This window comes from Falco rusticolus, chromosome 4, assembly GCF_015220075.1.
Source record: "Falco rusticolus isolate bFalRus1 chromosome 4, bFalRus1.pri, whole genome shotgun sequence".
Lineage (NCBI taxonomy): Eukaryota > Metazoa > Chordata > Aves > Falconiformes > Falconidae > Falco > Falco rusticolus.
In genome coordinates, this window is record NC_051190.1 from 55,218,526 (window position 1) to 55,243,573 (window position 25,048).

The 25,048-nt window shown below is 42.4% G+C and overlaps 1 protein-coding gene across 1 annotated transcript in view; it reads left to right on the plus strand.

The window, feature by feature from the left end:
• Positions 1 to 1,090: 1,090 nt before the first annotated feature.
• CRHR2 (corticotropin releasing hormone receptor 2) overlaps positions 1,091 to 25,048 on the plus strand; it is a 160,208-nt gene continuing 136,250 nt past the window's right edge. Inside the window, exons 1-2 of the mRNA XM_037386824.1 lie at positions 1,091 to 1,260; positions 14,304 to 14,397. Of these exons, the coding sequence (XP_037242721.1) occupies positions 1,195 to 1,260; positions 14,304 to 14,397 (160 nt within the window). The 5' untranslated portion in view covers positions 1,091 to 1,194. The remainder of the gene's footprint in view (positions 1,261 to 14,303; positions 14,398 to 25,048) is intronic.

Here is a 25,048-nt window from a genome sequence, read left to right on the forward strand (position 1 = left end):
TCAGAGACCAAATGTACAAGGAACAGCCACACAAGCTGCTTTCGGGTTGCTTGACTAGGAGGATGTACATTCCCAGCTAGACATGCTGTTGGGAAGTCTTACAAGGCTTAGTGCTGGGGAAGAAAGGGCTTCCCATTGCAGGTGGAGAAGAGCAAAGGGGATGCCACACAGGCTTGGAGATTTTGGAGAAGGTGTGCTGGTTAATTTGATGACCAACAGGCTAGAACTGTTTTGCCCTGGGGTACCCAGGAAGCCTGGAGACTTGTTCCTCATCATCTTGGAAGCAGAGGTCCTCCTTGCGCCTCATAACATTGCATCTAGGACTGAGGGGGGAGGTGTGTCCCCTTACTCCTGGTGGATTGGCAGGTGGTTCACCTTGCAATGTCAGGGAGGATTCCCCCTTCCTTCTCAAGGCTTAGAGGGGGTCCACAATGCACTTTGTGCCTGGGCAGTAAAGGAAACCTGTTGCTCCTGAAAGTTTATGGGCAATGGACTTAACATTGCACCTAATGCCTGGCAGGAGGGGACGGTGGTGAAGGAATTCTTCCTGCTTCTGGGGGATTGCAGGGAGTGTTTGCACTGCACCTAATTTGGGACAGGGGTACCCATTGCACCTAGAGCCTGGGCAGGGGAAGTCCTCTTGTTCCCAGAAACTTTGAGACAGTAACACCCCCGACATGTGGGGGGTGGAGGAGGATCTCCGTTATTTCTGGAGGTTTGTGTGGAAAGAGTCCCAGTCGCATCCAGTGCTTAGGGAGAAGGATCTCCATTGCACTGGTAGATTGGGGAGGGGGTTACCCCATTGCTTCTGGAGGATTGTGGGCAGTGCAGTCCCCATTGCACCCAGTGCCTGGCGGACGGGGGGGGTCCCGCATGCATTCAGCGTAGGGGGGGAGGAAGGTCCCCTTGCTCCTGGAGGCTTGGAGGGTCGCGCTCCCCCGGGGCGCCCCCCGCCTCCTCCATCCCCGAGGCATCCTGGGCGGAGGGCGGGCTGGCTCCCCCGCCCGGCTCCCTCCCTCCCTCCCGGGGGTTTGCCCTGGGACGCGCCGGCGGCGCTGAGGCTGGCTCCTCGCGGCGGGCAGGGGTCAAGGGCAGCAGCAGGGGGGAGATGCCAGCGCCGGGGCAGCGCCGAGGCTCCGGCTGAGCGGGAAGAGCCAGCCCCGGGGAGACCCCCCCACCAGCCCCGCCGGCCCCATGGCGGGGCGGGCGCCGCAGCGCAGCCTCCCGGCGGCAGCGGCCGCCGCGCTCCTGCTCCTGCCCGTAAGTGCCGAGGCCGGGGAAGGGGTGGCGCGGGGGCAGGCAGGGAGGGAGGCAGGGAGGGAGGGAGGGCGGGGGACACCTCACGACCGCAGGGAACCCGCTCGGGCTGCGAGGGAGCGAGGGGCTGTGCCCCGTCCCTCACAGGTCCCGCCCGCCCACGGGCGCTGAGGGATCCGTCCCGGTAGACCTGCTCCCTCACAGGTCCCGCCCGCGCCCGGGCGCTGAGGGGACCCCGTCCGAGCAGCCGTTACCGGCTCCCTCACAGGTGCTTCGGGCCCCCGGCTCTGAGAGACCCGTCCGGAGACCGCTTTCTGCTCGGAGTTGCTGTCGGTCCCCGGCTCTGAGGGGCCCCGCCTGGAGACCGTTACCTGCTCACAGGTGCTTCTGTGGGACGCCGTCCGGGCTGCCGATCCCGGCTCCCCCACAGGTCCTGCCCGCCCCCGGGCGCTGAGGGATCCCTCCCGGTGGCTGCTGCCCGCTCCCTCAAAGGTCGCGCCTGACTCCAGCTGCCGGAACACCCTCTCCCCTCTGGGTCCCCTCAGAGCCCCTGGGCTGAACCGTGGCCCATCTTGGTGTCCCCTTCCCTGTGAAACAGCCGCCTCCCTGTCACCTTTCCTTGCCAGGAAAGGTCCAGCACAGGGACCCCACTGGGGTTTTCCTCCCTGCCCCAGAAGAAGGGGTTCTTCTGCCACAGCCCAATTCAGTGGGGCAGTGGGTGGCCCTGGCTGGTGCCCGTTGTCCCCAGCCCCTTGTCCTGGTGCCTCTCCTCACAGCATGCGCTCGGCATCGTTTGCTCTTTCACCTCAGGGATCAGCAAACGGCCCTGGCAAAGGGCAGCGCTCAGCCTGTGCATCCATCCAGGTGTTTGCTCTGCGTTTCTGTTGTTTCTGTTGAGTGAAACGTGAAGGAGCCTTTTTCTCTGGGTCCTTCCTACCAGCTTCCCCATGTGTGATGCTGCGATGAGGTGGAGATAAGATTGGCCTGTGCCAGACTGGACTTAAAACAGCTTTCCCAGCCCACACTCCTAAGTCAGACTGACTTTGATGGCTTAAGTGATAGTTTTAAGTGTGGTAGGTCACACCTGCAAAACAGATGTGAGAGATTAAGCATGAGGTACATTGATCTTGCACAGAATTTGTAAAGGCTGTTTCCACAGCATTAAAAAGGTGGCAGTGATCAGTGATTCTTCTTGACTGTAGTGTAATTGCCCTATCTTTAACATTTCCTTAGATAAAGAAAATCTGTTCTATATCCTTGTGTTCTGCCTCCACCCCCCACCCCACCCCTCCGACTTACAAAGAAAGATAGAGGGAAGCCAGGTCAGGAAAAGCAACAGGCTCCAAAGGCAAGTGACAATTTAATCTAAAAAGCTTTGCAGTAGCTTTCTTAGAAGACAGAGAATATTTTCTCAACTCCGCCAATGGCTTTTTTCCCCAGTCAGGTATCAGTGCACATGGGATCAGTGGCATGGGTCTACACACTTGCTGTTTTCAATCCCAAACCAGTTCTTCCTAACCTTTGTTTCTTAGTCCTTCTTCCAGGCGGTGTTTTCCCTTATTTGTTTCCTTTGGCCTATAAAAATATTTCAGTTTGTGTTTAGAGGGGGACTTCTTGCCAGTGAGGTTATCAGAAGTACCCAGGTACCGAGAGCTGCCCAGACTAATTCTTTTTCAATGAACAAAAAATGTCATGTGCTTCCTCTGTAGATGTAATCTATGGAGAGTTTTCTAGTTCCTCTGTAACTTCGCATTATTTCTGTAAATTTGGGTAGTTACATTGCTGCTTTAAAAAGAAAACAGCTGCCTTCAAAGAAGGAAAAGAGAAAAAAAAAGTAGCGCAGATTAAGAATCAAAATGTCAAGTTTCCATAAAATGCCTTTAGTCTGAGATAAATGTGTACTTTGAGTGTATTCCGAGTGCACTTACACAGAGGAACTTGTTTGGATGCAGCATACTTGTGTCTGATAGTCATGTGTATGGCTGTGCAGTATGTGGAAATAATGTGTTGGAAGACGATCTTCAGCCTCGTGTATAGAACAGCTCTTGTTGCGCCAGTGGTAGCAAAAGCAGAGCTTTTACTGTTCTTTTGGGGTGTGTTTTCATTCGTGACTGCTGCTGGTAGGTCTGTATCTCTGCTTCACAGCTGGAGGAAACTTTGCACCCAGAAGCTTAAGAGCAATGTTTTAAAACTTTGGCTCAAATCCAAAGCTCTTAAGTTCCTGTTTAACTTGAAAACACTTGAAAGTTGACTTGAAGTCAACGGCTCTATTCACATTTGTGGATTTGAGAAAAGACATAGCTGCTTGTGGGAGCAGGCCCTTATGTGATTAAGGATGCTTAAGTTTTTGCAGTAGCTGAGCAATTGTATTTTATGGGAACTGTAGGTTTGCAACACTTATGAAATGAGGCAACTTTCTAATACAGATTTACATCTGCCACGTGAAAATGGTGTCACAAATGACTTGTCAGATTTCACAGGGCTGGTCAGCAAAAGGGTGAAGACTTGCACAGCAGGCTCTGAGATTTATGTTCTTAAAGGGTTTCTGTACATATGATACACTGGAAAATGCATTTATTTGAATGTGAAAACCAAACAAATCATAAAACAAAGGCAAATGAATCTTTTGACATTTTGATATAGAGTCCTTGCTGAGTTCACGTAATTTGGAGGAGGGGGGATTATTAATCAAAAACAAAAGCAAAGTTTGCCATAATTCATATGTGCTCCCGAGGCTGTTAAAACAGCCAGAGCAGTTTGAGTATATCAGCCAGTGGTGACAAGTTAAATAATATTCCTGGACTGAGACTGCCAAAATTCAGTCCTGGTGTGAATTAATGCAGCATAAACATCTCATCATGAGAAGCCTTTCCTGGTGGTGGATTTTGGCAAGGTTTAGATCTGTAGCCATATTGTGGTAATTACTGAATGTCTGAAGCAGGTAGCTGTACGCAAAGAAGAACGGCTGATGTTGGCTGACTGATAGCTTTGCCATGAAACATTTCAGTGGTATTCATAGCTGCCCTTAGCTAGAAAGCAAGCAGCCTTTAGCTTTTGTTCATATGAGGCATCTGCTTACATATTGCTATGCTGTCAAAAGCGGAGAAATTAAGTCCCATAAACTCTGTGGCTTTCATGTTGCAAACCAGAGCGTTGTTGTGCCTGCCCTGCCACTCACACACCTCTGCTGAACCTGGTGGAGGAAGACGGTGCAGGGATCTCATTGCAGCGTGCGCTATAAGGTGCATACTTGTTTAGTTTCTGTCGATTAGTTTCTATCTCCACTAGTACCTTAAGATTGTTAGAACAGCTCTTCAGCCTTCAGGCCAAATGCCAGAGAGTGGTTTGTGCCCATACTATTAAACTCCTTCAGCTTCTAGAATGGGGAGATGGTGTGCAAAGTGCCCATCGGGAATGGTCCGTGGTGCAGCCTAACTCCTAGAGCATTCCTGGGAACTGTCTGAGATACTGCTAGATTGCTTGGGGCAAAAATGTGGCAAGGAACCATTCTAAATATTTAACAGTATAAATGATTAAATAATTAAAACAGGTCTTTGCACTGTGTGATTTATTCGTTTAGATGGAGTATGCCGTACTACCATTGCTCAGGGCTCTCAATGAGTGCCTGAGGGAGGCATTTTCCTCTAATGCAAACTGTTCATTGCTTCGAATTCAGTGATCAGCTTTCTTTGTGTTAGAGATTACTGTGGGATCCTGCTCGTGATGTGATGATCCGAAAGATTCACAATGACAAAAGCCAAGTTAGTGGATAGCATCAACTTTTAAAGGAAGTGTGTTTCTGTTTTCTTTTTATTTTCATTTGCCCTGTATATTAGTTAACCAAATATTTTTAAATACTATATTAGAACAAACATTTGCACATTTCTAGATTTTTTTTATAGTTCTGCAGGTTTTATTTTTGGGGGAGGGGGAAAGGTGAGGAAATGTGGGAGGTAAAAACAGGCTACACACACACTGCTGACTTTGATCTTTTCAGTTTATGTCACTTTCAGGTTTGCAGCACTGCAAACCCAAGAAGGAGGCTTTATGGAAAAGCTGGTTTACTTTAGATTAACATTTTATCCAGTAAATGACATTTCTGCAGGAATTTACTTTTCCACTGTGTTTATAAATTGAAACTGGTAGATCAAATTTTGATTATATACATGTCCTTTTTTTTTTTTTTTTTTTTTTTTTTTTTTTACCCTATACTAGTTTTAATCCCAAATGGTAGTCTGTTCTTCCTTAAAGTGCAAAAGTGCAAGCATTAATTCTTGGATGTAAAGCTGGAGCTGTCCAGCGATTTACATGACACCTCCTTGCCTTCTGTAGATACATGATATGCATTAAAGCACTGCATAAACATTGTCTTTGCCTCCTTATCTTTCTATTCATAACAACCAGTATTGACAACTAAATAGTTCCTGCTGGTTTGCTTTATCAAATTATTTTGTTATAAAGAATTAATTTCTTTTACTGCTAAATCCTTTTTAAAAAATCTTAATAGCTTTGAAAATAGCTATATTTGATTTGAGCTGGTGAGTGTTGACTAAAGAACTTTATATGTTTTATTTCTTACTCTGAAGAGTTGGATAAATTTTGCTGTGGCCCTTGTTACAAGAGAAGACAAATAGAAACTAGTTGTTTACCACTGCGATCAGTCAGTTAACAAGTACTGTCCTTCAGATGAAGGGCTGCTTGAATTTCATCAATCATGTCCAAATGTTCATACATTTTATTTCCAGTTTCTGGTGCTGGTGTGGGGATAATTGTTAGATGCTTCCTGAAAAATTCTCTGTCATGCTTTCCTAGTACCGATCAGTTCTCTGGGTCTGGGATCATTTGGATTGGCTCTCACAAGCAGATGTTCTGATCCTGACAAAGGCTGTGCCATTTGGGAAGTGCTGTGGCAGGAACAGAGGTGTTCTGAGAAAGCCAGTTCACAGAGATGGGTTTCAACACCCTGCCCTGACCTCTGGCTCACAAGTACCTCATCACTGTGCAAGTGAGCCCAGGCGGAGAGTCAGGTGCTGGGAGTGCTGCTCCTGGTGGTGCATGTCTTGTTCCCCAGATTGACAGCTCTATTGTGGAGCTAAATGGGTGGAGAACTTGGAAGCAGTCCTTCTCCGGGAATGATCAATTAAACGGCATATGTTTGTACAGAAACGTGGCTTGTTTTCACTAAATAAGAAAGAAAATCCATTTGGTATTTCGAGAGCTGAAAAGTACTTCTTCAACAGAGCATTAAGAAAGTGAAACTAATTAAAGCTCTATAAACTTTTGCGTAATCCAGGCTGAATAACTATCCACTCCGGGTTGTGTATGCCGGGAAAGTAAATAGTAAGCAATGCAGATGGAGATTAAAATACATTAGCTGTCCTCACTGCAATGCTAAACCCTTGCCCTGGTAATAGTAGCTGAAGTGCCAGAGAACTGGAAAGGAGCCACTTGCCTCTGAGGGCTATGGTATAACTTCTGTTGCTGTTACCCAGGTTCCTGGGACATAGGAGGCTTTCTGAGTGCTCTTACCTCTGCGCTGCCTTAGTTTTGGGAGTGCTGTCCTCTAGCAGGGGTGGCTTCTCCAGTAGAAAGGAGGGAGGAAAGAAGGCAAAAGTGAATAAGGAAGTGTGCTGATGAGTCTGAACAGGTTGCCTGTGGGGCTGCCAGCCAGGCTCTGTGAGCAGGCATCTCGGTGCATGGACTAAAGTATCAATTCCCGTTGAGTGGCAGTAGCAGACTCCCACAGCCCAGGCATAGCTTGGGTTTCAGGAGGCTCATGCCAGCAGAAGCAGAGAGATGGCCTGCAAGCCAGCACCAGTGGCTGTACTTTGTAGTGTGGCCATCACAGGTGTAACCTTTCTGCTTTCTCAGTTCCAGTCCCCAGGGCTACTTAAAGGAGCACAGGATTTATGCTGTTTCCTTGTTTTGGGGATGAGGACACCCAGGGACCAGGCTGCCTCATCTGTTACCGATTCTCTTTCAGTGCAGAGGAAGGCCAGGGTTATCCCTCTGGCTGACAAGAATGATGCCTCAGAGCACATGACAAGATTTTGCCTAGGCAAGCTCCAAATCAGATGGAGTGAGGATCTTTAGTCATCCTGCCACATGTCCTAACTGCTGGGAGATCAGCTATTTAGTCCATCTTGAACTTGAGAGACCTTCTTAGCTGTAAAAAACCCCTACTTTCTCAAAACAAGTATTTTCATTAATATTTCCAAGTCTTGTCAAAATTTTGGAATTTTAGACAGGAAAGAAAGGTTAAAGGACAATTCTATCTATAAATATGACAATAGTTTTAAAATACCTTTTCATAGGATTTAGCATAATATTTTAATTATGATTATGCAGAGTCCAAAACATTGGAAACATGAGTGAGAGAAACCTCAAAGCCTCTAGGTTGCTGATTATTGTTCAAGACACAGTCTGTAAACTGTTAATTACACATTGCCAATAGAAAGAGTTTGGGAGTAACTATTCTCTGTTATTCTTTTTACTATAGGGGCTGCATGTCCTAAAATCAAGGAATGAAAAAATAATTTATGCTGGAAGGGACTGCTAGAGGTCTCTTATCCAGTCTCCTTCCCAAAGCAGGGCTAATTCCACAACCAGATAATGTTGCTCGGGGCCTCACCCAGTTCAGTTGTGAAAATTTGCAAAGATGGAAATTTCACAACATCCCTAAACCTCTTTTCGAATGCTCAGTTGTTGTCATGGTACATAGTTTTTTCTTCATGTTCTGTGAGATTTTCCCATGCTGCACCTTGTGAATGAGGCCTACTGCTTGTCTTTGCTTTCCCCTCCAGGTAGTGAAAGACTGTTGTTAGACCTTCTCTTGCTCCAGTCCTGGAGTTTAATTTCACCGTGATATGTGCTTTTCAAATACAAACAGTGGGCTCCAGCCCAAGACTTAGAAGTCTAAGGAAGAAGAAATGGATGGAGAGAGAGAGAACTAAAAATGAGCCAGTAAGGTGACAGTGGTCATCAGCAATGAACTGTCATGAAGTCTTGGGTCAAAGGAACATTTTATGGAGGATATAGAGGTGTCATTGTTGACATTCCATGGACAGTGAGAGCAGATATCACTAGCCAATTAAAGTCTTGATCCAGAAAGGGAGATGGGTTTTTACCTTCTTTTAGGTGGGAACATGCTGACAGACTTGAAAAACAAATATTAGGAGCTCACATTTGATGAGCTAGAATTGGGAGAGCCTATGAAGGGAGACCTTAAAGTGTAGTGTCAGTGTGATAACAATGGGTGAATGATCTTTGCAGAGACTATTCAGGCAGGTAGGAGTTTTCCTGGGAGAAGTAGCTGAGATACTGGCTTTTGTTTGGGTAAATGTGGCTTTTAAACCTGAGCTACTCTGGCTTCCCTGTGTGTTTTTTCTCCAAGCAAGTCATCTCATCCTAAAGTACATGTTTGAAGCAGGAAGTGATGGATTGTTCTTTGATAGTGTTTCCTTCTTCCACTATTAGGGAGCCTAAAGCAATGCCTTCTGAAATAGGTGGGTGAGGTGAATCACATTGGAGTTGCTGAGGGGGCTGAGGGTATGTGAATTGTGTATAAAGAGTGAGGAAGAATTAGTCATGAGTTTGGTGTGAAGACCTAGGAAAAGGGCAGACATGCAGGCAGGAGTGCTGCGAAGGGCTTGCTCCCTTTCCAGATTCTGAATATGATATCCACATATATGAGGAATGAAGAACAAAACTATTCAAGGATGTGAAATTGAAGTATTTCCATTGAACAATTTTATATGAAGACAGTTGCAGCCTGTGTTTCAAATGCTATTTTGCTCCTTTTTAATGTCTCATGTTGCTTTGAAAGGGCATGAAGACTTGATTGGACAATTCCAGCTCACGGGTGGCCTTAAGCAGTTTTGCTTTGTATGCTGTGACTCAGAAAAGCACTTAGCACATGCATGGTTTTCAGTGGATGAAGAACCTCTCCTATATACCCTTATTCAGCAGAGCACGTAGGCAGATGCTTGATGAAGGCAGATCTCCAAGTTTCAAAGACAACAGTGAAGTTCACTCGTGGGCTCAGTGTAGCAGATGCTTGAGGTTTGGGTGGTTTTTTTTTATTATTTCTGAATAAAGACTAATTTAATTTCATACTTAAAACAGAGCATGTGTATAGTTGAATTTTTGAACTGAGGTTCTACTTACCATTCCACGCAGACTTATATCCTCTTTCTCCAGACTTCCTGGAAGAGCTGCAGAGAACATGCTGGCCTCAAAGATCATAGAGCAATATCTCCTGGATCATTTGGGGTTCACTAGTTAGTAGCACTATTTTATCTAGCTACTTGGATTAATTTAGAGACAAGTAATAACAGGGAGTTGAAAGAGCTGAAGGATGACTCGAAAAAGAGACTAGTTTTCTTGAACTGTGCTAGCAGTCTTTCCTTTTACTGTAACTTTAGCTGGCTCAGGTTTCAGGTTGCAGATTCCTGTGAAAACTTGTATTTAGACCTTCTATCACAAATAGACATTATTTTGCTGGTGAAGCAGAGCCAAACGGTTGTATACTGCCAAATGCCAGTGCACTAGCAAAATTAAGTTACTGAGATGAGAAAGGCCAAAGATACCTTGAAGCAGAGGACTGAGGTTTTTGGTTCTTCAACAAGCAAAGCAAAGTATTTCCACCATGCTGGCCCTCTTAGCACCGTCCTTTAATAAGTATCTCTTTTGCATACATCTTGTGTATGAAGTAACCACACAACAGTGACTATAAATCCACCTTGGCCACAGAAAAGACCTCTCCTCCTCTCCTAGGCTGTTCTCTGTTTTCCTCCTTAAGTAGCATTCTTCACGCTCCTGGTTGTGCATATTCCTTCAGGTGATTAGTAGTCAGCAAATATTCTGGCTCTCGTAATCCTCTCCCACATATTGCTATCTCTTATTAGAGAGAAAGAGTGGCTCAGATGAATGCTGGCATTTGTTATGAGTGCATTCCACGGAATACCTGGTGTTTTTTCCCAAAGCATCTGTTTTCACACCCAAGTACTGATGATGGCAGGAACCCCTGTAAAACTTGCTGGATGCCCACCTGCCCTGGAAACTCCCTAGCTGTATTCAAACAGAGTATGGGTTTTGTCAAGGAAGAGTGGGATTTGCTTTGGTTTTGCTGCATCAAGTTCTTTCACTAATTATATTTTCATGGTGATGTTACATGCATTTCCCTAAACTGAGCTTCTGTGGACACAAACTGACAGTTTTTGCATGTAATTGGACCACTGCTTTGAGAAAGCCCATCCCAAACGTTCAGGTGGACACTCAGTCTCATTGTAGAAATGGTGTGATTTGAGAGCTTAACTTAATAAGGTTACTTTTGAGCTAGAAGTATCTCTCAGATTAATTTATTTGCATTGTCTGCTTGAAGAACTAAAAATTAAATAAAGGTTTTCCTTTTTTCTTGCTTTTATTTGGGTTTGGTTTGGGGTTTTGGTTTCGTTTGGGGTTGGTTTTTTATTTTTGGGGGTTTTTTTTGGTTTGTGGGGTTTTTTTAGTTCAAGGGCAAAACTAATAAGTAGCAGCTTTCTGTGTGCTGAAGGCAGTTTCATTGCACCGCTGATGTTGAAACAACGTAGAATTTAAGGCCTCAGTGCTCCCAGATGTTTTACAGAAACCCCTGGGAGGAGGTGCAGTGTGAGTCTTAACAGCAGCGCTGCTTCACAGAAACGAAGAGTGGGAATAAGCATCCTAACACAATCCCTGCCATTACCATAGATGTCTGCTCAGGGGGAGAAGGTGCTTTGATTTTGTAAGGAGCAGAGGTGGCTGGTTTGGACTGAGACTTCATTTTTATGTGGCAATTGAGACATGAGATGGATCCTTCCCTTGTCAGCCGTAGACTGAGCACAGCTTTTGTGGATAATTACAAAATTGTTTGGTGTTGGAAGGTCACTTCATCTTGCTCAGTAAAAGAAAGAAAACAGTAGTATTCCAGATAATTGCTTATATTGACAGTTTTGGGTTCTGTTCACAGCTCTGGGGGCTTGTTTACATTACTGTAGCCGTTTCTTACATGTTTGAGAGAAGAAAATAAACCCTCCAATGCAGATGAATTGCAGTACCAGTGTTCATTTTATCTATCTATCTCACTACTTAGCAGAACACAATAATTATCTTTAAAACCAGGATACTATATTAATTCTTTTTAAAATTAAGTTACAAGTCCTCTCTAAACTACATGAAGTAATCACAAAGTCTGATAGGAACAGACAGGAGGCAACACTATGATCCGTAAGATGTTTGTTTATCCCCAGAGCTTTCCACATGGATCCATTGAAGTATGTTACATATATCATATAATGTTGCATATGTGTTTTTATGACTTCATGTTAGTAATTTATGAGAGTACTCATGTGACAAAGAACAGTTTCTGCACAAATAAATGTTTTTAGAGGCCTTCCATTTACAGAGGAGCAGACAGTGCTAGTGTCTTGCAACTTCTAACAATGTAACATAGCAATATGTTACTTCTCTTAGGTTGTTGCCTTTTTCATCTTCCCTTCCTACATCTAGAGGTGATCTTATGGTGAGTTCCTCTGTGTGTCATAGTTGCATGCCCTCTGACAGAGATGAAGACCTTTCATGGATTAATGAAGAGCTTTGACCATGGCCAAGGGGAAAGGTCTAACGAAATGACCAAGAGCAACACAAACAGTGACACACTAAAACAATTCATCCACTCCTTTCCTGAAAGTCCTCTCAGATGCAAACAGGAGTTGACCAAAGGCTGCATATTTTGTTCTGAAGAGTGAGAACTGGCCTGCAGACTATTAATTGGTGTTCCTGCTTTAGCAAGTAAAGGACTTCTTTTCACCTTACTCTCTGGCTGAGTACATTATTTTTGTTTGTTCATTAATGTCCACAGTAGCTCAGAGAAATTAAGATAGATATTTCTGTGCATGTTTCAGGTAAATGTGCAAGACAATATAGAACTGATTTCTTGGGAAGAAGTCATGGAATAGTAGCTGTCCTAAGAGAATTCAACTAATGCTTCAAAATATATACACAGTCATAGGCCTGATTATTTATCTTTAAGACACTACATTACTTAAATGTTTCTTTTTTTGCAGTTATTTTTAAGAGGGTTTTTTAGACTTTTTGGGTTTGTCTGCTTTAAATACAATTTTTTAAATTATCACACATCAGAAAGCTGTTCACTGTGGTTCATGGAGAGAAAATGAAAGCAAAAGTAACATAATATGTGGAAGGCGCTTTCCTCTCTAGCCAAACGAACCTAGGTTGACCCTAAACCAAATGTGACATTTAACCTTTCTTGTTCCTACACATGCTGTGCTATGCTTGACCTCTGTCTGTTCTTTCCCATCACCTTATGAAGCAGACAGCTGAACATGCAGTGTATTTACAGTACATGGAGATGTCTCGAGTTACTTCTTTGAAGTGAGACAGTGCTTTGGCCTGTGAGGTAGCAGAGCAGCAGAGGGATCGAGGGGAAGAAATGCCATTTCTGTGTCAACTCACGTGATTGGGTCTGACATGAGACATGACCACTACAGAGTCTGCTCTCTGGCAGACTTGGCTGGACTTCTATACCTTGTAAGACGGCATCTGCCCTGGCTGCAGAACAGAGCCATTGCTTTTCTCTAGCTCCTTGACCTGACCACGCATGGTCAGTACCCTGGAAGGCTTTGCTATGGGAGGCAGGAGTTTGAGTCTCCCTGGAGGCAAAACAGCAGCTTCATGGTGTTTATTTGAAAATAATTAAGTCTGAGAAAGGCTCTTTCCTTGTATTACAAGACTTCCTATTTTGTAAAACAACAGCAAAGTGAGAAATAGAGAGAAATGGTATTGCACAAATAAGAGTTCATTGCTGATGAATTCTATTGTCATGATCATTTACTCCACTTCTTATTAAGCACAAGGAATTCAGTGACATAGAAAGAGTTCGTCAATCACTTAACAATCACTTAACACATCTTAAGCACTGAAATGTAACGTCAACAGTCAAGGAATATGGCTGCTTCTATGAGTAAAAGCTGCCTGTATTACCTTAGTCATTCTGGGTAAACAGAAAAGCAAAGGCATTTTGTGTTAGCATGGCTTTATATCCCCTCAGAAATAGAAAGATTTTATTTCATAGTTTGAAAATTGAGGTTTCTGTCATTGAGGTGTCACTCCTGAATTTTCTCCCCACATTTAGTTCTGCCTTTCATAAAAGGCTTTTCAAGAGCTTCTCTTGCTCCAAGCAGTATCCCAACTCAGCTGTACACCAAGTTGTACAGTTCTGTGGGCATCTCTCCTCTGTCTGCAGTTGGCACTTCAGTAATTTCATTTTTGAGTCTGAAAATGAAAACATATTCCTTGGATTCAACTCTAAATACACCTTTCCTAACATTTACTTGGGGGTGTACTACTGTCCTATGCTGAACCTGCAGATTTCTTGAAGTGCCCATGTTGATATTATTGCTCTCTTTCTCACTAGTATTTGCTCTCAGTGGAGAGCTTGGCACTCTTGAGTTCTGAGAATCAAAAACTCGTGTCTTATTTACTGGCTAAAAGAGCCAAGGATCACCTTACAGGGATGCCTACTTTCCCTATACAGTCATTGGAAGCACTTTCCTCAAACTTTCTGAATTGCCTTTTGCCATTTGCTGTCTCTCGTGAATGTGTAAGGATCTTTAGCACTCCCATTAAAAAAAAAGTTAGTTGAAAAAATCTCACACATGAAGTTTAATGGGATGTGATTCATCTTTATTTTTGGCATCTACTTTTAGGTGAGATAAATTGTGTCCTGAGCTTTGTTAATGCTGTTGACTAGCTCCCACAAGAAGAGGTCCAGAATAGGAGTTTCATTTGTAGATGCCTACATTTCATTAGATGAATGCCACCTGATGTCATGGAGCTAAGCAAACATAACCGTAAATCTTCTCTGTCATGAGAAGACATCTGGACCTCAACCAATTATGAATGGGAACGGCTATGAAAGTGCTGGGGATTATTGTACTCATGAATGAGAAAATCTATTTTGTGCCGCTGCTTTACTGTTTGGTTTTTGTTTCTGTCTGTTCATCTAGATAGTTCTCCACTGTGATTCTTCTGTGAACCTGCCCTTGTCTGTTCTGCTGGAAAAATACTGTGAAGCTTTGTCAGCCCGCACCAATGTCACAGGTATTTATTTCTCTATTTCTTGTTTGCTTCTTGTTACTGTAGGATCTGTTTTCAAAGTGTCCTTATTCCAGAAGCACCTTTCCTGCTGAGATAAACATAGTGCCTCCAGTCTTGGGTTTTCATTGGTACAGTGGTGTGACATGGAAAGAAAATTTTGAATTTTGCACACCTGGAAAGAACTTCAGGTGAACTAATAATAAATGCCCTTTTTCATAATTTAATCTGTTAAATTTGCTATACTCGCTGACTGATATAGTAGTTGAAGGTTAGTACAGTTAAAGTGTCTGTATCCAGATTGGTCCAGACTGGTTGCCAAAGGCTGTCTGCATTTCTCCAAGTGCAGCATGAGACATCCAGACTGTGTAGGTGAAGACAGGTGGATGTGCTATTAAAATCCAGCCCTTGTGCTGTAATCACTGCAGAAACTGGAGTGCGCTGACCAGACTGAGAGCTCATATAAACTGGGGATGAACCTTGGATCATTTCAGCTGGATCACTGGAGTATTTGCTGTGAAAAACACTAGTTCTTCAAATCAGAACACAGTGCATGCATTTAATCACAAAACTTTACCATTTCTGTTTCCTGGTCCCACCTGGTCCCTCCAAAACCTGACTAACTTTTCAGGCTAGGACAGAAGGCTTTTCTGACAGAGTTAGGGCAGGGGCACTGACACGGGAGTAAAGGAATATCACAGTCTTTCTGAAAGGCTAAGGGCAGACAGCAGGAAGGAGTGCAGGGAATGTGGCGCCTTTGCTTTCCTCACACCCATTTTTGAAAGCATGGCAAAGCACTCTTTTCCTTGAATCTTAGCTAAAATATGCCAGCACAAAAATGATACTGTAAGAGATGTTAGACTGGATCCAGCTTTGCTTCAGAAGTGGGAGAAGCACACTCAAGCCACCCCTCTGCAGCATGACTGGTGTGTGTATGCTGCAATAAGTGATGCTACTGGGGGAAAAAGTGAGTTTGTTTCTTTCCCCTTCACTTCTCTTTCCCCCTGGTAAATCTTCATGGAGGTAGGAGTTTAAAATGTCTTGTAATAACGTAAATGTTCTCATTCAGCCAGCTCTTCAGCCCTAAGAAATGGCAAAGGAAATGTGGCTCATGGAAGAAAAAACCACACCTTTCTGTATAATTTATCAGATCAGTTTTGTTTTACTCTGACTATCAATTCCTTAAGGACAGTAAGCTGATCTAGATAAGCTGATCAGACTGAAGTCTGAAAGCTGTGTTGCGCTAACTGCCTCAATTTGCATATAAATGGGTGTGTTGACCTGTGTCATGAATCTAGCCTGAGCTCTGCAACTTGCACCATTTTGTTCCAGGAAGCCTCACTGTCTCGTGGCATATCTTGTATAAATTTTAATGGCCATCTATTCCATTCTGTAGCTGGAAACAAAGGAAAGATAGATGAAGCTCTGTGAAAGCTTCCATAATTTTGAATCTTTCTTTCAGTTGTTCTTTGCCTGTTGAATATTTTTGTAAAGTATTATTGTAAAAATTGCCATTAATTCATCATTTATTTTTCCTTGTCCAGAGTTTCTATTGCAAAAAACCTTAATTTCACACCAGGCTGTCTTAGAATTTGGCAATTTACTTCTCAAGTGTTGACAAAAAAATAATTTTCTGGGCTATTTACATGATGCATGAACATAGGGCATGTTCTTAGGCTGAGTGCAACTGCTGTAATAGCATTTTAATGTGAAGAGGGAAGAGAGAAGTCACAGAAGCCTCTCTCCTATTGCACTGTCATTGTGAGGTGTCACGGATCGAAAAGGTAAAGCACTGCTCTGAAATTAATGAAACTTGATTGTTATATAGAGACAATCCTACATGCACCTTTTCTAGAATATACCTTCCCATGGTGCTTGTGACTACAGCCCTTTCTGCAGCATGCTTCAGAATGCTATGGACCTGCACTCTGCTTTGAGCATGGGCTTATATATGCAGTAAAACCCAGAGCTGCTTCATGTTCAGACCAGCTGACATAAGTCCAGTCTCAGGCATAAGCATGAAGTGAACTTTGAGACATACTAGGGACAAAAATTGACTTTTTTGCTTAGCTTGGGCTGATAGACTTTTCTCAATATCAGCTTGGTGCTTCTAAGCATTACATGTTCTTTTTTCTCCTGTGACAATTTCAGGATCTGCAAAACAGTCTGGACTATTAAGCTATGAGTCTTCTTATTAAAAATGAGGGTCTGCAATATAGCCGTCTCCCCTTCATAGTCAGTAAATTTCTGTTGGTACAGTTAAAGTTCAAAGCATGATTTCATCCTAAACAGGGATCTAAAATGGAGCAGAAAGTGTTTTTTCTTAAAAGGAATCCAAGAAAGCTCCTGCGACTAAGTCTACTCTAGTTTTTTGATGTCTAAAATCATGTGAGCTGTGTGCATCCTTCATTTTGAACCCTCATAGCAATAAGGATGTATGACATTGAAACATTGGTGTGGTCCATTCAGCAGCATGGATGTATAGAACCAGAACACAACAGAGTCTGCAATGTCTGAGTCCTTTCTCTGGCTCACGTTCTTTGACACAGTCTAGGTATCATATTTTAGAAGGGGAAAAAAAGCCACAAAAAAAACCCCAAGGGGAGACATATTGAACAATCTTTATTTATAGCTGGGAGAACAGTAAACATTAAAGTTCTGTAATTGGTTATCTTCCCCGTCTCTTTTCCAGAAGATGCTGTTAATTAGTCCAATATGTTAATTTCCTCCCCCTATAATTACTAAATTCACCCCTCAAATATGTTCATACTAAGTATCCCAAACAGATGGCATAAAATGCTTTTGAGAATTTCATGTATGTATAATTTCACTGAATTGCTGAGTGAATGACATTGTAAATTCAGTCTGAAGTGATATCAACCAAGCAATACTTTTTCAGAGTTGGAAGGCAATATAACTCTCTCTCTTTTCGGCATTGTTTCCTTGAAAAATCTCTGGTTGACAGCTTCGTGATTGCTTGGGTGCAGCTTTTGACCTTGATGGGAATGCATGTTTGTATTTGTGGACTGGAAGAAGAAATTCATTTAATTATTACTTCGCTTTCATATGTAAGAGGAATTGGTTGAAATGGCAGGATTTTTCTACAGTGACTCAGCTGAAGATGTTTCTGATGTAATCTCCTGATATGGTTTGGCTAGAATTACAGTAATATCCAGGCTGACCAGATGACTGTAATCCCATATATCCGTATGATACATGCACTGAATTATAGCTTGAATTTTTATAGGAACTTAGTGGAAATGGGTCCTCAGTTCACACCAATACATGGGTTTTCTCATGCTTCTCTTCACATCCTTTGACTTTCCTATCTTATATGTTTCCACTAGAGACTACAAGTCTTGGCTTACATCTGATCCTACTCAGTTTTAATCTCCATGAAAATCTTTTGATCCCACTTTTTGGTCCGTTGACATGTTTGGCCACACAGTCTTTAAGGACTTGTCAAAAGGTGATTAACCTCAAAACTGGAATTTTGTCCAAAAAATAAACCAGAAGGTTGATGGCCAGTGCTACCGTGCTGATTGTATCTGCATAAGAATTACATTCTCTGTTTTCCTTCTCTTTCTTACCCTTCAGTCACTTTGAAGGTTGTGATTTGCATTTATGATGTTTAAGGCTATTCAGACGACCCAATAAAGGAGAGATAGGTAGATTAGATGTCATGCATTTTATTTTATGAAATCCTGAGATACATTGAAAGGAAAAATTATTTCTTCTCCCTGGTGACTGGACCCTCCTGAGGTGGGAGTTGGTTCCTTGCCTTCATTCTGGTCACTGTGTAGCACAGTGAAAGACTGTTGTCTCACAGAAATGGTGTAAACCTTCTGATTCTGAGTGGTGCAGGATTTCACCTCTACATTCTGACTTATACTACACTGATGTTATTTTCTCAAGTCTCTGGGGAGGTTCTGGTTCAAGGAATATGGTTGGTGTGAGAGGAATGTATCCGGGGTGGATTTCAATGCACAACTCCTCAAAGATGCTCATCAAGTCTCCAACTAACCTGACATAATTTGGTGATTGCCCTAGTTTCCCCTGTTGCTGAGACGGTGTTTTATACTAAAAGCTTCTCCAGCACTTACAATAGCACAAAACTGGGAAGGTATGAAAAGTAGTCTTCTTATTCTTCGTTGAACCTCGTTGTTGTGGTATAACCCCGGTAGGCAGCTAAGCACCACACAGCAACTCACTCAATCCCCCCCAGTAGGATGGGGGAAAGAATCAGAAGGCTAGAAGTAAAAAAACTTGTGAGTTGAGATGAAAACAGTTCAATAGGTAAAGCAAAAGCTGCATGCACAAACAAAGCAAAATAAGGGATTAATTCACCACTGCCCATCTCTAGGAAAGCAGGGCCCCATCACACATAACGGTTACTCAGCAGGATAAGCGCCATGTTTGGAGTGTCCAAACATCCCCTGCTTCCTCCTTCTTCCCCAGCTTTATATGCTGAGTATGATGTTGTACGGTATGGCATATCCCTTTGGTCAGTGGGGGCCAGCTGTCCCAGACGTGTCCCCTCCCAGCTCCTTGTGCACCCCAGCCCACGTGCTGGTGGGGTGGGGTGAGGAGCAGAAAAGCCCTCGGCTCTGTGTGAGGCTGCTGGGCAATAACCAAAACATCCCTGAATTATCAACACTGTTTTCATCACAAATCCAAGACATAGCGCCATACTAGCTACTATGAAGAAACGTAACTCTACCCCTGTCAAGATCTCGTAGGCCCCATGCCAAATCTTATCCACCTTATCTGACATAAATTTGCGCTGTTTCTCCTAGACAGGCATTGGTTGGTGTCAGAGTCCAATACCTTCTGACCAGGTTCTTTTAGATGTTCCATGTGTGGAGGGTATGGTGTTTAATGACAAATTTACTTATGTGAAGATATTTGATGTTCTGGTTCAGAAGAGTGGTACAAAATATGCTGAAAAGACAACACAAATGTAAGTTACACTTAGGAAAACATAGGAATTGCAATACACAGTTCAATCACAATATCAGTATGATCCTCATTACTGGTCTCTGTAATATGCTCACCATCATGACACTGGGTATCCCCAGTCACTGGGGACGAACATGTAGGTTGAAGCCAGTTCAAGCCCTTTACGTTCTTCAAAATTATTTTGGTAGTAGTTTTAGGTTTTATACTCTGTTTTGGGCTGAGCCATATATACACACACCCCAGCTGGTCTGGCTAACTAAGGGAGAGACTCACACTCTTTTGAAGAACTCAAGGAGGAATATTTACACCACCAGTTTATCCACTGAACTGTTGGTAGGTGTTTATATAAACCAAAATCCACCCTCTATCCCCTTTGCATTGAAATAAAGCCAGGTTCTTTGCAATAGCTGTGGTCAGTCACGCCCTGCATTATTCCCTGAGCTTTACAGGCCCACCAGCTCGAACTCCTCTGAGCTTTCTTCTATTGCAGGGGTTTATTGGTCAGTCACAACTGGGCAAAGCAAGGTTCATTCAAGAGAAGGATTTATGAAATCTCATGCCATTTTGAATCAAACTTCCTCTCTGGCCACTGTCACACTTCTGATAACTTCTTAATATGGCTATCAGTGTTGAGCTATTAAAGACATCTTGCCTAGAGGTCTCATGTAAGCCAGCTACAGAGCCTTATTCTCAGCTGCTGTGGAATAAGTTATTATCACTTTTCAGAAGAAACTGTTCACAAGTGTGCTAGATAACCATAAAAGGAATGTAGGAGAGGGAGGGAGAGCATGTGTACTCACATGTCTTTGCAGGTTAGTTTTTAATTGTATATTGAAAGATAGTAGCTGATAGCTGTGTGTTTACTGCATATTTGTCATTCAAGCCTAAATTAATGAGATTAAGATGCAAAAGTTTTCCCTCCATGACAAAAAAAAAATAAACAAAATGTATGCAAGGGTTATTTCAGACCTCTGAACACTGCTTCAGTATTATGGATCTGGTTCTCTTTCCAGCTATGAAAAGTACATATGTACAAAGCAAATATGTGCGTGTGCTGGTGTCTTGGGGCAGCTATATGGATGTGTTTGTGTTTTTGTATAGTGGTGACAAAACAATGTAAATTGGGGAAAACTAGCATCCTAAACTGTGGATTTCTTGTTGAAGTGAAAATTTGAAACATTTCTTTGGAGAACCACTGAAATGCTTTTATCACTCTTTTATAGATTACATTTATCTTAACTTTAATTTGTAATACTCATACATACACACACACAAAAGAACGTAAACCTTCCTTTCAAATATTAAAAACTTAAGTTAATTTTTCAGAAAATTACACACCATCATTTTGACAAGAAAGACTTTGAAGGCTTGGTGCTATGTTTGTGCAGTGTTTCTGTCACCTTGAAGCTGACCATTCATTACAATCCTTTTAATTTCCATAAATTTTTTTTTATGTTGTCCCCGTACAGATCCACCTGTGTGTATGTGGTGCAAGAGCAAATGTCTCTAAACAGGGTTTTTTGGCTATTGTGAGATAATGGGCCTTGCAGATTCTTTGAACAATTTAATTTTTAAATGATTCCTGGCTTCTTGGAGCTTTAATCAAACAAAATCTGACCTTTCTAGGTTTGATTATGGAGGATTTATCTGTGCTACTTTACTGGAAGGGGTTTTCCTATCTGTGGCTAGAAGACTTTCTTTTTCATCCAGATTACTTGCACTGTGTTCATTTCTAACTTAGAAGCAATACAGGCCTTTTCTCAAGGCAATCTCCATGCCTGTTGTAAGGGCAGTGATCCTGTGTATGGCCTGTTTATCTGTGGGAAAGGTATTCCTTGTTAAGTTGTTCAGTTCAAGACTTAGTAAACAGGAGTTAACTTGACTACCGGGTTAGATTTTTCCCTTGGTTCACTCTTAATATCTGATTGGGACTTCTACTGATAATGAATCTCTGCAGATCAGACAGGTGTGACCATCTTGCAGTTGCAGGTGTTGCAGTATGGCTTTGTGTGCTGGTCATAATACTACCGTCCTGATTTGCTATTAATACATGCTTCATTGATTGGGTCATTTCTGCTTATGCATGTATGGAGGTCATCTCTGTGAACCAGGCAGGTGGGACTGAACCTGGGGTTTCAGAGCAAAAGCTAATAGCTGAAATTAGAAGTCATTCTAATTGCTCTTAAGAGCCATTGCACTGTTACTTTCATGGCCTCATGGATTCACAGGGTGAGATTCATCTCACAGATTACACATGTGAGTATTTGTGTTTACATGTAAGTCTGAGCTCCAATTATTGTCAGTGGAACAGGTTTTAGTTGCCCTCACATCAGTGCCCAGTGCCCTTTAAGATGCTTTAAGGTAACCAAGATGTGCAGGGCTGACGGATATGACACATAATCTACAAGAATCTTGTGCCCTCTAGAATAGCTGATGCTGGCTAGAGGGATATCTTAGGGCACTAGTGGCACTTGGTGCCTATGTGTGGCCATCTGAAACCTTCCTTAGATCTTCAATGACTGCACTAGATGAACCAGATAAGTTAAACTAGATGTTCAGCTCAATCTAGACATCACTATATAGGCACTTCCACCCAGGTGTTTCATAGATACCTGCAAATTGAACACCATATAGCATGTAGTCTGCAAGATGGGAGTTAAATTCACATTTATAGCTGAAATGCATATACAAAATCTCTGACAAGGTGATTTAATCACAGATGCTTCGGCCACTAAAACAAAGTCTAGACTTTAGCTTGCTCCCCATGCTGCTGAGTGAACACAGGCTGCAGATTTTGTTTGACTGACTGTTGTTAATTTTTAGTGGTCAATTTCAATCAATCGTTCATTTAGTAAATGAAAGTTTCCTATCAGACAAGCATATCTGATAACTTGCTTTCTATCCAGAACTGCAAAGATGAGGCACTAACTGCTCCAGGCATTATTTATTTCTGTACATTGCACTATTCTGTTTCTTGGAAACAGAAGATTTAGCCTCATTGCATCTCTGAATATCCCTCCACAGTAATGGCATGGCAGCAATTCTCACTGTATCCCTTCTGATTTTCCCAGCAGGTCACATCAATGAACACTTCCATTTATAATGATACTTGGATGAGCTATTCATTTTAACATATGCCTTGCACTCTTTTGGCGTCAGCCTGCTGGCTGAAGCTACGTATGCTGCTCCTACAGCTGCTTGTGGGGCACTTAGGAATTTACTTTCATCACATCCATACAATCCAGTTACTGCTCACAGGCATAAAGTTAACTTTGAGCATCAGCATTTGCATGATCGAAGCTTGAGCTAGACACAAGCAATCTTCCTAGTGCTTCCTATTTTCAGATGTTGCAATAACGCTATTTAAATAGAGGTGATGATGTTGGTTTACTTGCCCGCTGCCTCAAATGACATACCAGGCAGTGTAGCACTGCTTACTTGTACTTCCCAAAATAAAGCTAGCCGTGTTGTATGTTGTTAAACAATTTGTATTACTGCCGCTGGTCCTTATAAATTAAAAAGTTGCATTTCAGAAGTCTGCAGCAGTTCCAAGCTGAGGATATAGAAGGACTCTTCATATATAAAGAAACTATGTAGACAGTCCAACAAGTTCTGAGGTCCACTAGAGAGGATTATTTAGAATAATAAAGTCATTTAGGTTGGAAAAGACCGTTAAGAACATTGAGTCCAATATTAATGTAATACTGCCAAGTCCACCACTACACCGTGTCCCTAAGCATCACATGTACTTCATATGTCTCCTGAGCAAAGAAAATATTTATGATAATTTTTTTTTTTTTGGGGGGGGGGTGATTTGCGAATTTTGGGGGGTTTGTTTGTTTGTTTGTTTGTTTTTATGTAAATTGTTTATAGCTGAGATATATAAATCTATCTACAAGTCCCACATTTACCCTAGGTGTCCAGAGGCTGACAAGTTCTTCCAAAATTTACAGCAAAAAATCTCTAAGCTGTGTAAACAAGGTTGTGGAGTGCTCAGCTATTATAGTGATGACAGCCACCCAGAGAGTTTTGGGGATTTTGAGGGGAGTGATGATTTGGTTTTTTGGGTTTTTTTCCCCCGCATGATTAGCTATTGTTTCTGGTCTGCCTATGTGTTGTGAATCTGCATGCGAAACATATTTCAGTAAGAAGTTGCTCTGCTGCCCTGTTTCCATGAACAGGTAATTTTGCAGAACCTCAGAAAACTACCAAATAAAGTAATCTTGGCTTAGAAGAGGGATCAACTACACCGTAAGTGGTGCTAATGATTTAGGATGAAATATCAACTTCCCTGACATCAGTAATCACTTTCCTTGGACTTTACATTATTAGGAAGGTAACAATCTTCATCAAAACAGTTTTTCAATGGCATCGGCTCTGAACTAACTGAAGATCTGTAGTGTGTCTGTCTGTAGTCACTAAAATGTTGAGTATGTGGGTCTGAGAGAGGACTGGACAACAGGGTTGCTGATGGTATGAGGTCAGGGCAGATTCCATGATCTTGTTACATACTAGAAGCATTTGCAGCGATCAACCTGATGGCATTGCCATGGTGGTTCATGCTCCCAGCCTGGAATGCTGCAAAGAATAAGGAAAGGGAAAACTGAACAGTGTAAAATTTTATAGGAATGCAAATAAGACAGGCATAGCTCATAAAAAGAAACATGTTGCAGTGGGAACATGCCATTGAGTTTTGTTTCATATTTCAGAAGAGTGGCACACCTCAGTCCTGGATCTCTCACATCTGCATGATGGGTTCTTAGCAGACTATATGTAATGAGTGTTACAACGCCACACTTCATAAAATATACTTAAATCTTTGAATTTGTACAGTTGGTACAATAAATACCATTTGCTGAATGTAGTTTCTAAATTAGCTACCATTTTTTGTACACTTAGCAGATAAAAATATACTCTGTAGAACCTCTCATTTTGTCAAGTTCTACTAAACAGATGGAGTGCCTTTTCTGTTCACATGAAATCACGTCAGTGAATCTGGTCTTAAATGAAAACACCTCCTGTCCTTTAAATCAACATTTTTCTCTAGGTTTGTGGGTTGATGAGCCCTTCAAGCAGTGAAATAACACTGTGGCCAATCTGGAGAGTAAATAAATCCACATAACAATAGTGATATTACAAACTGCACTATTTGGAACGATGGCTGGTTCAAGAGGATGTCTAAAACATGTATTGCTGGAGGATAACTATCATTAGGAAAAGGGAGGGATGGGCTAGAATAGGAAATATTTCTTTTTGTGGTTTCTGATATCAGTAAAATGCTCAAGATGTTATGACCCCGTGACTGAGTTGGCTCTCCTGTTTAGGAATGAGCCTCTAGATGTGCCCATTGACATGCAGTAGTTGTCTTGCCTTTGTCTCCCTGCTTTTGACAAAATGGGTGTCTCCATGCTTCTTTTGGAGGACTGTCCCCGAGCCATGCTGAGAGCCAGATTCACCATATAGACAAAGGTTTGACTGGGCTCCATCCATTCCTTTGTGAAGGTATAATCATAAACTCTGTGTGACTTAGACCCCTGTGAATAAAATCACACCTGCCAGCACTGCCTTACTTCACTAGCATGTACTGAAATAAAGAGTGTGAAATTCTACCATCTGTTATTAGTACGTTTGTTGCAAGATGTGCTCAAAGATGTTTGAGAATCCAGTGGATGGTCTGAGGAGAAGGTGGTAGGATGCT